The 11,227-nt window shown below is 58.8% G+C and overlaps 1 protein-coding gene across 3 annotated transcripts; it reads left to right on the top strand.

The window, feature by feature from the left end:
* The first annotated feature begins 1,140 nt into the window (after positions 1 to 1,140).
* LOC121332316 (zinc-binding protein A33-like) lies at positions 1,141 to 7,131 on the top strand. 3 transcript variants are annotated; one of them, XM_041397677.1, is made up of 7 exons: positions 1,141 to 1,170; positions 1,748 to 2,022; positions 2,599 to 2,694; positions 4,370 to 4,603; positions 4,989 to 5,008; positions 5,718 to 5,833; positions 5,925 to 7,131. In XM_041397677.1, the coding sequence occupies exons 2-7, from the start codon at positions 1,750 to 1,752 to the stop codon at positions 6,467 to 6,469; spliced, it is 1,284 nt and encodes a 427-aa protein (XP_041253611.1). In that variant the 5' UTR covers positions 1,141 to 1,170; positions 1,748 to 1,749; the 3' UTR covers positions 6,470 to 7,131. The 3 variants fall into 3 exon arrangements, with proteins under 3 accessions (XP_041253611.1, XP_041253610.1, XP_041253608.1); XM_041397676.1 differs by having other exon boundaries at positions 1,147 to 1,221; XM_041397674.1 differs by lacking the exon at positions 1,141 to 1,170 and adding an exon at positions 1,180 to 1,221 and having other exon boundaries at positions 1,717 to 2,022.
* Positions 7,132 to 11,227: the final 4,096 nt, after the last annotated feature.

The raw sequence follows: 11,227 nt of genomic DNA on the forward strand, positions 1-11,227 counted from the left end.
TAACTGTGTGGCAGCTGCCAGCCCGTTTGGCCATGGCCTGACCTTGGTGTCCATGGATGTCACTTGCTTGGCCAACCACAGGCCAAGGGATGTACCTCGCTTGCCCATGGCCAGCATCCCCCAGGACTGATTGCTCCTCATGCAGGCAATGTTCCAAGTCCAAACATCAGCATGGGGCTGTGGCTGAGCGTGTCAGCCCGAGGGGCTGCTGGGGACAAGGCAGAGGCCGACGCCTGCAGGGCTGCTGTGGCCACATGCCAGTGACAAAACAGCACAGCGTGAGAGAAAGCCTGGGAAAATCCCTCAGACAAGCAAATGAAGATGGGCAGGAATACTTTCTGCACTAATTGCACTGCTGTAACAAGCAAACAGAGCACCAGGAGAAGGGCAGTAGCTGGACAGAGCCTGGCACATCACCCTTTTGGGGGCATGCTCTGGTTCTAATGGTGGTTAGGAAGGAGACAGGCGGTCTGTGCAGCTCTTGTGAGTCCCTGTGTCCCCTCTCAGTTTTATTTGCGTTTACTTCCAGTATTGAAAGTTCTTGTGATTTTTCTCACATGTCCACCAGTGTCTGCCACTTCCCACAGCCTCACAGGGCCAGCATCAGGTGACCACACAAGGATGAAAACACTTCTTTCTTTCCTTCTTTTGCTAACAAGCCCGCAGCCCTCGTGATTTCTGAGGTAACCCAAAGCCATGACCCCAAAGCGTCGGCCAGAGCTGTGTTCTGCAGATACCGTGAGCAGGGGAGAGAGGCAGGCTTTGCCTGGAGCTCATTTCTGTGCCCTTTACTGAACGCAGCAGTGGGGCGGGAGCTGTGCAGGACAGTGCAGGGGCAGTGCAAGGCCCAGTCCGGTCCATTCCATTCCATTCCATTCCATTCCATTCCATTCCGTTCCGTTCCGTTCCGTTCCGTTCCGCTCCGCTCCAGCGCACTCCGGCCTCGCGCGCTCCTTCCCGCGGGCGGCGCGTGCAGCCCCCGCAGCCGGCCCGGGGCGCGCTCGCACGTGACCGCGTCACAAGCCGGGGCCCTGCCCCGCCCCCTCCGCGGAATCCCACCCAATGAGCTGGCGGACGCGCGGAGTGTCCGCGCCGTGATTGGTCAGAGCGGGCGTCAGTCCGCGGGAGGGGCGGGGCACGGCGGAGGCCCCGAGTTCGGGGGTGTCGGAGGTAGGAGAGCGACGGGACAGGACGGGACAGAGCTGGACTGGACTAGACTAGGTTAGACCGGATCTGACTAAACTAAACTAAACTAAACTAAGCTAAGCTAAGCTAAGCCGTTTCAGCACGGTGGGGTCCCTGGGATGGCGGGGCCCGGGGCTGTGCCCGGCAGCGGGCGGTGCGCGCCGCGGGGCTGGAGCCGGGCGGGCCGCGCACGGCAGCGGCGGTGCCGCATCGGCCGCGGAGCCCCGGAGGATGCGCGGGGTGCTGGCAGCCCTCGGGCCGGGGGAGCGCTGCTCTGGGCCCGGTGGGACACACGGCTGTCAGACGCACTGAGCGGGTTTGCTGAAGTGACGGGAAATTGAAAGCTGTGACTCCCAAGGGAGTGACCTTCGGCCAGGGCTGCTCGGTAATTTGGGGCTTTCCAGCCCTGCACACACCCGGGGTTAGCAGCTGGACAGGCCCTGTGCCTCCCTGCCGAGCTCTGGCAGCCAAGCCCTGCCCCAGGCCGGCAGAGGTTCGGCCGTGCCGAGGGATGGGCTGTGTTGTTGGCAGGAGGCTCAGGGTGGCAGCCGTGTGCCCGCAGGGATGGCCGGCGGGAGCCAGGAGCGGAGCCTGCGGGAGGAGCTGACCTGTGCCATCTGCTGCGAGCTGTTCAGCGAGCCCGTCATGCTGGACTGCATGCACCACTTCTGCAGGGGCTGCATCCAGCGGTACTGGGACAGCTGCGGCCGCGGCCCCTCGTGCCCGCAGTGCCGCCGCCGCTGCCCCGGCCGCGCCGTCCGCACGCACTACCTGCTCGCGGGGCTGGTGGACAAGGTGCGGCGCTGCGGCTCGCAGCAGCACCAGCGGGAGATGCAGGTGAGTGCCTCCTGCCAGGCGGGGAGAAGGGGACAGGTGCCACACGAGCCCTGCGCGGCCACCACCTGTCCTCCCACAGGCGGTTCTGCCAGTGTGAAGCCTTTTCTGACCCAAGTCTGCTGATGTTTGGGTCTCTTTGCTCTCCCTGTTTCTGTATAGCTGTCTTTTGAACACTTTTCTTTTGCCATTGTTTCCCTCACTGCTGTGCCTGATTCCAACCACAGCTTTGTCATTTCTCATTTAAGGACGTGTTCCCTAAGTGAGAGGGGGGCGAGGGCTGCTTGTGCCAGGTGCTCTGCTTGAGGGGACAGTCCCTTCACAATACACAGCATTTAAAGCTTGTGCAAACAGATATCCCAGGCTGGAGCTCCCAGTCGTAAAAATAAACTGAATTCGTCACGTGCACAGATACTTCATTCTCAAGGCTGTGCATCAGGTGCTTGCTTCTCCTTACAGCCTTTATATGAGATCCTGCTGTATTCTCCTTCTGATGCTGACCGTAGGGATTGGGACTGCTCCTGAATCAGAGCAGAGTACTGAAATGGCCTCCTTGCCTTCTTTTCCTTCTTCCTGCAGAAGCACCTGGAAGATGCTTTGCAAGCTCGTCAGAAGGAGATGGAGAACTTGCTGCAGAGGAAGCGTGTGGTGCAGGAGGACATCTGCAGCCTGACGGTAACAGCTGTGGGAGCTGCTCTTCAGCAGCTTCTGGGACAGGCAGTGCTCACAGAGGATGTGTGTCTTCAGCTGAGGTCTAGCTCAGCTTCCTGTAAAAATGTAGATGAGTAACAGTGGGGATCTACAGAAACTCCCTTGCATGAAGGCCCAAGCTCATCACTGCTGGATATTCAGCAGAGGTTTCGAGAGGAGCATCAGCACTCATTAATGCAAAAGTGCATTGGTGCAGCAGAGGTGAGACATGGTGAGGGGTGAGAGCTGTGGGCAGCCTGCTCTGTGGGAGGAGCATCAGCACTCATTAATGCAATGTTTGCAAAGTGCATTGGTACAGCAGAGATGAGACATGGTGAGGGGTGAGAGCTGTGGGCAGCCTGCTCTGGCCCTGCAGTGCCTCTTTGGGACAGCATTAACTCCTGGCAGCTCTAAAATCCTCCCATGTCAGAAGGGATGAGCTGAAGGAACTGGGTCACTGGCAGGGTTGGCACTGCAAGAGTGGTGGCATTGTCACAAGTACAGTGTTGGGATTCACTGCAAAGCTCTGAGGTGCATGAGGAGCCTGAGTGCTCTCCATGGGCTTGAGAGGGACCAGGCTCCCTGTTGGTACAGATCTGTGAAGTGAGAACAGCCACAGGCTGACTGTGCTGCTTTCTTGGGTGGCATAAAAGCGTTAAAACCAGGGAAGGGGAGTTAAAGGAAAATGGAAGTAGTTCAAAGATGAGATAAAACTGAGAGGGTAAAAAAACCCTGTCTTCTGACTGGAGCCTCTGATCACCCAGCCTGGTCCATTTCAAACCTCTGTCCTCTTGCCAGATATGGAATAGACCTTGGAGATTAATGAAGAAGTATTAGCACATAAGCACGTGTTTTCCTGTTGCTGTGCAAGAGCCAAGAGGTGTCTCAAGAGCAAAGCAGCAAATCACTGATGTGAACAGGGAGGCCCTGCACCTCCTCTGTGGATCTGGTGTGTCAGCACAAACACCTGCTAGAGCAAGAGGAGGCTTGTGAAGATTCACATCTCTGAGGGAGATGGGTTTCCTGTGAGGAGAAAGGGATGTGCACTTCAGGAAGCACTCCTCAAGAAAGTAATGAGGGCTAAGGTTGCAGTTGGAAATTAAAAGCTTAAAGATTTAAGGAAAACAAAAAGTCATTGGCTGTCTCTTGTAAACAGGCAGTGAGAACACAACAAGGTTGGCGAGTAAACAACTGGAAAAAAGTGACCTGTGGATAGAGCTGAATGGGATTTTATCAGCCTTAATGACAGAGATTAGTTTGTGCAGCTTACCCATCAAGCAGCTCTGCTCAGGGCCTGGAATGATGTGAAATAAATGGAAAGTAACCTGATCAGCTGAGTCTGCAGCTCCACAGAATTTAAAGAGCTCCAGTCTTGCCCACAGGCAAATTCCTGGTGGTGTGGGAGAGGGCTGTGGCTGCTTGTGGGGATTTCTAGTTACAGTGACCACGCCTTTGGTGGAGCTGGTTTTTTGTGTTGGTTGGTTTTTCCCCTTTGGCTCTGCAGCCTTGAAGGCTGTCCTTGTGTCCTGTTCTCCATCCAAAAACTCATTGCTATGTCTAAACCTCAAATTTCCAGGGCTCTGTAAGCAGAGTAACAGGCACAGCCATCCTTGTGTGTGCTAGCTGTTGGACTCACCTTCTGCCTCTTCCCTCTGCTCAGAAAGTGTCTGGGGAGCTGAACTTCAAGATTCGGGCTGAGTTTGCTCGCCTTCATCAGATCCTGGAGGAAGAGGAGAGGGCTGTGCTGGCAGAGCTGGGTGAGAAGGAGGAGCAGTCACTGGCCCAGCTGCACAGGCACATTGGCCAGCTGGAAGAGGGGGTGGCATTGCTGCAGAGGGACATCGAGCACGTCAAGCAGACCCTGAGCAAGATGGAAGATGTGTCACTGCTGGAGGTGAGATGCTTTGCTGACTCTGGTAGGAGGCTGAGAGATATTTCAGGATCTCAAATTGGCATGGGGGAGTCTTAAATGACAGCACTAGGCTGTACCCCAAAGTCATTCTCACTGCCATCCCTCTGGATTATCTACCCAATCCTTTGGAGTCTGGAGATTTTAGCCACAAGGAATACAGTGACATCAGATCTGGTGGGTGTTGGGAGCCTTCCTCATTCTCCAACCAAGTGCCCAAACAGTTTTCCCCAGGCTACAGTTCCTCTTGGAACTGGTAGCTTGGTTTCCTCTCTCTGTGCTGTTTGGCAGCAGGAGGCAGGACAAGGAACTTATTTGTGCAGCAGCATGAATTAGAGTGACTGCTAATTCTCTCTGCTTCTCCCTGCAGGTGGAGAGCCTGGATATCAGGTACGTGTCTGGCATGAAAGAAGCTGATTCCCTCTTCAGGAGCTTATCTTAGTCCCTGGCTGGGACCACATGGGAGACACACTTATCTCAAGTTTTAAAAACATCACAAAGTGCTCAGGAAGTCGCTGGTGCTGTGCAAGGTGCAGGCTGGTCCCCAGCACACACACTGGATGCTCTTCCCAGGGAGCATCCTATATGTTGGCATGGCTGGAAGAGCACGTAGAGGAGACAGTGGTTTGGAATGGGTGCAAGAGACATGCATGCTGAAGAGGAAACAGACTTTGGGGTGCTTCATCTTCCCCCTGCTCTTCCTCAGCTTCTTACTACTCATGAGGCTGCAAAAGTGACCCTGAGGTGCAGGTTTGTCTGAGGCTGGGAGTAGTTGAGGGCCAGGACTGCCATAGGGGAGTGTGTCCCTGTCCCCTCCCTCTCTGGGATGCAGCCTGACTCCACAGGCCCGGCCAGGAATCCTGCTGGGTATGCTGGGTGTGGGTTTGCCAGGAGTCACTGCTCCACAAGCAGTGCTGCTGGCTCTGTCTGGGACAGCTCTGCCCTGAGCCACTCACTGCACTGGAGCAGAGCAAGCAGAGACATTTGTGTCCTGTCTTTACCAAATCTGTCACGTGCAGCACTGTCCTGCAGCCCTGCCCGTGCTTTTCCTGCCGGCATTGGCAGAGGGAGTGACCCTGCCTGCCTCTCTCTGCCCCAGGCCCTCGGTGCGTGTTGAGACCCAGCCTGCCCTGGACCTGCAGCACTACAGGGACAGCCACAGTGGCCCCTTGCAGTACATCTTCTGGAGGCAGATGCTGCGCTCCATCTGCCCTGGTGAGCACATCGCCGTGAGGGACGGGCCTGGGGGCCAGGGCTGCACAGGGAGTGTACAGCTGGTGAAATGTCATGTTTGATGTCTCCGCAGCTCCTGCCCCGCTCACCTTTGACCCTGAGTCAGCCCACCCCAACCTGGTCCTCTCCAGGGATCTGACAGCAGTGACAGAGAGGAGCCGAGCCCAGCCTGTCCCCGTCAGCCCTCGGCGCTTCCGTCAGTGCGTCAACGTGCTGGGCTCGCAGGCCTTCCACAGCGGCCGGCACTACTGGGAGGTCTGGGTGGGCAGCAAAACCAAGTGGGACCTGGGGGTGGCTGCTGAGGCTGTGGACCGGGCAGCCAGGGTCAAGCTGTGCCCAGAGAACGGCTACTGGACGCTGCGCCTGCGGAACAGGACGGAGTACTGGGCCTCTGCCAGCCCCTGGGTGCGCCTGGCTCCCCGCCAGCCCCCGCGCAAAGTGGGCGTCTTCCTGGACTGCCAGGAGGGCACCGTCGCCTTCTTTGATGCTGGGGACATGTCCCACCTCTTCACCTTCCACCAGGTCTCTGCAGAGAGATACTGCCCCTTCTTCAGCACCTGCTTCAGTGACGGGGGGGACAACGTGGAGCCCATGCGCCTCTGTCACCTGGCCCTGTGAGGGACGAGGTGCTGGGGACGCCAGCCTGGCTCCCGCCTGGGGCTGCTCTGGAGGCCAGCTCTGCTCAAACAAGCCTGAGGGGTGTTGGAGGAGCCGTTTTGGTTTCAGTTTTGGGAGGAAGGAGGGGATGAGTCTCTACCCAGTCCTGTCTGCCCTCCCTTCCCTGTGCCACGGCTGTGATATCCGATACAAGGCATTCACAGGGGTTCCTGGCCCCCTTCACGAGCACAGCTCAGTTCAGTAACAGCAGCCACGGGGCTGCGAGTTGCTGGCACCTCCTGCCTCTCTGTGCTCCCACCATAAGCCCCCTGGAGGAGGGCAGCGGTCCCGAGGCACCATCGGGTGCCTCTCAGCCCCACATCCCGGCCATGGCATCGTCTGCTGGAAGAGCTTCCCGGGGCAGGGCTCCGGGCCGGCGGCAGAGGGAGCCCGGTGCGCGGCCGGGGACTGAGCGCGGCTCCCTCGCTTCTGTCGCTATTAAAGCTCCTTAGAAAGCCACTGGTGCCTGCTGGGGCTGCTCGGGGCTTGTGTGCTGGAGGATCTGCTGCTCTGGGGTGTGGCACAGCCTGGGGACACCGAGCAGCCCCCCAGAGCCCTGCTCCAGCCCTGGCTGTTTTGTGCCTGCGGCAGAGGAGGCTCGAAAGAGACACTGCTCCTGTATATTTCCTTGGAGCATTCCCGGCACATCTTGCAGTGGCTTTTCATCATTTGCTGTTTGAGAACAAGGGAGAGAGGCTCTGAGCCTAGCCCTGGTCTTGAGCTACAGCGTTTTAAGATTTGGCCATCTCTGGCCTGGCTGGGTCTTAAGGATTTGTACATGTGAAAAACGCCAAGTCCCAATTTCCAAATTCAGCAGGAATGCGGCTGTTTTCCTGTCAGCCCCCTGTGGCCCTGCTGGCAGCACTGCACCTGCAGGAGGGCAGGCAGGGTCCCTGGAGGGGCAAGTCAAGGGGGTTTGGCTGCTGTTTTTGTGGCCAGGAGGTGCTGGCAGTGAGCAGGGGGGCTGGGATGGGTCCAAGCCTGGCTGGTGGAAGTGGTGGGTGGGAGGGCGGATGGCAGTGCTTGGGGTGGGTGGAAATGTCATGTTTTTCCCACCCAAATCCATTCCAGGCTCAAAGTAGAGGCCAGAGCTCCCCAGCACTGCATAGTCCCCAGTGCTGGCTGGAGCCAGACACCTCTGGCAGAGGCTCAGTTTTCTGTGGCATGGGAAGGGCCAGGTGTGAGGCTTTCCAGCTCCACAGCTGGGCACGGGGACAAACAAGGCCTTCACTGGCCATCTCTCTGTCCAGCAGGGGTGGCACAGGGACCCTGTTCCCCCATGGTACCACAAGGGACATTGCCTGTCCTGCACACCCTGCTGCACTGTGCCAGGGCAGGACAGGGAGCCAGAGGGGAGGATGTCCCGTGCAGGGCTCAGGCAGATGTGTCCTGTGCAGCAGTGCTGAGCACAGCCCGGGGCTGCTCCCAGTGCCTGGGAAGCCTCTGCTCTGTGCAGCCTTGCTCAGGGGTTGGGTGTGGAGGGTGTGCTGGGGGTTTGTGCTCATTCCTAGCCCTGGGCTGGCCTTTAGCTGGTGAGTGCTGAGCCCATAGGCTGGACTTGGCCTCCTCTCTCAGCTCTCATCTCCTCCTCTCACTGCCCCACAGGCTCAGCTGCAGTAAGAGTGGAGAAGATAGAGCTGGAAGTTGGCTTGGAAATGATGCTGCAAGGAGGGCTGTGTTACCCCCTTCAAGGGAGCCTGTGGAAAGGCAAGGCTGGTTTGATCACAGCAGGGAGTTACACCGGGGAAAGCTGAAACCCATCAGCTCCCCAGCCTGCCCCAAACTGCAGCCAGGTCTGGCTGGACAGCAGCAGGAGTGTCCCCAAGGGGTGACAGGGCATGGATCTGCCAGGCACCGGCAGGGTGAGCACAGCCAGGCTTTGCTGTGTGCCAGCTCCCCTGCCCAGCGCTGCCGTGTGCCCTGTGCCACGGGGCCAGCATGAGGCACAGGCTGCCAGCGTGTGCCACTGCCCTGTGCCACGGGGCCAGCGTGAGGCACAGGCTGCCAGCATGTGCCACTGCCCTGTGCCACGGGGCCAGCCTGATGGCACAGGCTGCCAGCGTGTGCCACTGCTGCCACCTCCCACACCCTCCCCATGCCTAAGGCTGAGCTGCAGAGCAGCCAAACCCGCTTGTCCCAAATGCTCCTGAGGGAGCACGTCCTTTCTTCTCCTTCTGGGCTGTGCGTGGTGGCTGTGGTGTGGCTGCTCCCAGGCAGAGCCACATTTTGGGATATGATGTCCTTGCCTGGCCCTGTTGGTGGGGCAGGGCTGGGGAGGCAGAGCAGCTCCTACATACAGGGAAAACGCTGCTCTGGGCTGCCACGTGTGCAGTGTTAGCCCACTGAGGAAATGTGGTCTAGATGCCACTAGATGCTGCCTGATAAACAATTTCTCTGACAAACCAGAGCACTGTAGGTGTAGTCAGGTATGGTACTCTATGGAGTAGGAACCATAGGTGTGAATGCAGTGACTGCCTGAGCTTGGCCTGGGTTCAGGCAGGAGGGGATAGGGATGGGAGAGTGGACACGATGGGGTTAAAGCACCTCTCACCCCAGCATCCAGACTCTGCACCTGCCAGGACTGGCTCTCACCCATCTTCTCCCAGGTCCAGGCTGTGTTTTTCTTGTGGGTTACCTCATTGCTTTGTCCCTGGGTGTTCCCAGAGCCACCCCAGTGTCCCTTTCCCATAGTTATGCTAGGGCTGGGCAGTGTCCAGCAGCTCCTGCCTTGGCAGCCTTCTGTGTATGTCTTTATCCAGCGCTTTGGGGAAGCCTTTGCTTCCTCGGGTCCCCCCACGTGCTGGAATGGGGACAAGATTTTAAAATAAGATCCTTTTGTTTCCCAGGGCCGCAACAATGGAAAGGTCCCATCGGTCCCACAGTCGCCCTGCGTTTGTGATGGAAAATTCCCCGCCGTGGCGGGCGATCCCTCCCCGTGTCCTGCCGTTTCTGCCATTAGATGGCAGCACGGACGGGCTGGTCCTGGCCGGGCCGCCGGCACCGTGCCGCGTTCGGGCTGCTGAGGGTGGAGGATGCCAAAATCCCTTCACTTTTGGGGTGCCAGAAGATGCCTGTCCCCTCGCCCGCGGGTCAGACCCTCTGCTCCTCTCGCGCTCAGCTTCTCCAGGCACCCTCTGTGTCCTTCGGCCAGCAGCTCGGTGGTGCCATTCCCCTGCCACTGCCCACCCCCAGCGCCTCACCACTCCCCTCTCAAGGGCACTGACCTCGACGCTGTCCCCAGCGTGTCCCCACTGCGTGGCTCTCTGATCACAGCCCCTGTCACTGGGGAGGGGTCTGATCCCGCAATTTCAGCTCTTCACTCCTTAGTGCTGGTCAGTGACACCCCTCTGTGACATTCCAGCTCTCCCTTATCATGGCAAGTTTTGGAAGTCTCTCTTCAAACTTGTACGGGCTTGGACACCCACCTGGGATGAAGGGACGTGGCCACTTTCTGCTCTGCTGGCATCCAGGAGGGAGGTGATCCAAAATGACTGAAGTGTGAGCTGAAGAGTGATGGAGTTGGCACTCTCTGGGTTTAAAACTCACTAATCAGGATGGGGAGAGTCGAGGAAAACAAATTCTGTGACAGAGTCCCTCTGAGGATTCTAGGAGAGGAACAGGGTGATTTTTTCTGTGAGTTTGGCATCGTGAGCAGTTGAGTGCACCACAAGTTTTCCTGCCTTTTTGAAGCCATGAGCACATGGCTTTCATTCAGGCTCTTTCTTCACTGCCTACAAGTGAGCCTAATTAATAACCCTCTGGGGCGCAGCGCGGGGCCGTGTTAATCGATCCGTTCAGCGCTCGTTGGGTGCCCAGGCAGCTGGCCAGGGCTGTGCCACCCCGCTCCCGGGGCTCTGCCATCGCCTCCGTCTGTGGCGCGTTCGCAGCCAGCTCGCTCCGAGCCGGAGCCGCTGTCGCTGGCAGCGGCAGCGCTGTGGGGGCAGCGCCGCTGGCACCGGTGGGGCGGCACCGCTCCTCTGCCAACGCCACGGGCGAATCTGTGCGGGAATGTGCTGTGTACCTGCCAGAGAACCGTGCGAGTGCCGCACCCAGCTGTGCTGAGGGACAGCGTGGCTGTTCCACGGTGCTGGCGCTGTGCACGCGTGGACGGCGAGAGTGGGGGACCCCACTGCACCCCCGCTGAATAAGGGTGCAGTGTGAGCACACCCAAGTGCGTGTGTGTCTGTGCGCCCCAGGAGTCCGGCAGGAGGGAGGTTCAAGGGGTGTGTGCAGAAGTGTGTGCCTGGGTGTGTGCGTACAGGTGTGAGGTGTGGAGAGGAGGGGGTGCACAGGCATGAAGGGGTGTGTGCAGGCAGGCGCGAGATGTGTTCCATCGCATGAGGTGCGTGTGTGCTGTTGTTGGGAGCGTGTTTGTGTGCATTCCCCCTGCTCCGAGAGGCCGGGATGTGCGCCCAGGCACAGACAAGAACCAGGCGATGTGCGGGCATTCTCACACAAATGCAGGAGTGCACACAGGTGTGAAAATACACGCAGGTGTGGCGGTGCTCATGTGCCCATGGGTCAGGGATGAAGCAGAGCCACGCACACGCATGGGCAACACACCCCCAAGATGCAGGGGATGCAGACTCACGCACACAGGTGGAGACACCCAGGTGCGAAGGGATGCGCGCACCCCCGCTGGTGCGGGGAGCGCGGATTCCCCGTCGGTGCCCGGAGCCGCAGGTGCGCTCCCCCCAGCCCCCTCTGCCGCCCCGCCCG

The sequence above is a fragment of the Onychostruthus taczanowskii genome, unplaced genomic scaffold (genome assembly GCF_017590055.1).
Source record: "Onychostruthus taczanowskii isolate IOZ18803 unplaced genomic scaffold, ASM1759005v1 scaffold14, whole genome shotgun sequence".
NCBI lineage: Eukaryota > Metazoa > Chordata > Aves > Passeriformes > Passeridae > Onychostruthus > Onychostruthus taczanowskii.

Coding starts and splice junctions, on each gene's coding strand:
- LOC121332316 (XM_041397677.1), top strand. CDS start 1,750: ATGGCCGGCGGGAGCCAGGAGCGGAGCCTGCGGGAGGAGCTGACCTGT. Junction 2,023..2,598: donor AGCACCAGCGGGAGATGCAG/GTGAGTGCCTCC, acceptor TTCTTCCTGCAG/AAGCACCTGGAAGATGCTTT. Junction 2,695..4,369: donor AGGACATCTGCAGCCTGACG/GTAACAGCTGTG, acceptor CCCTCTGCTCAG/AAAGTGTCTGGGGAGCTGAA.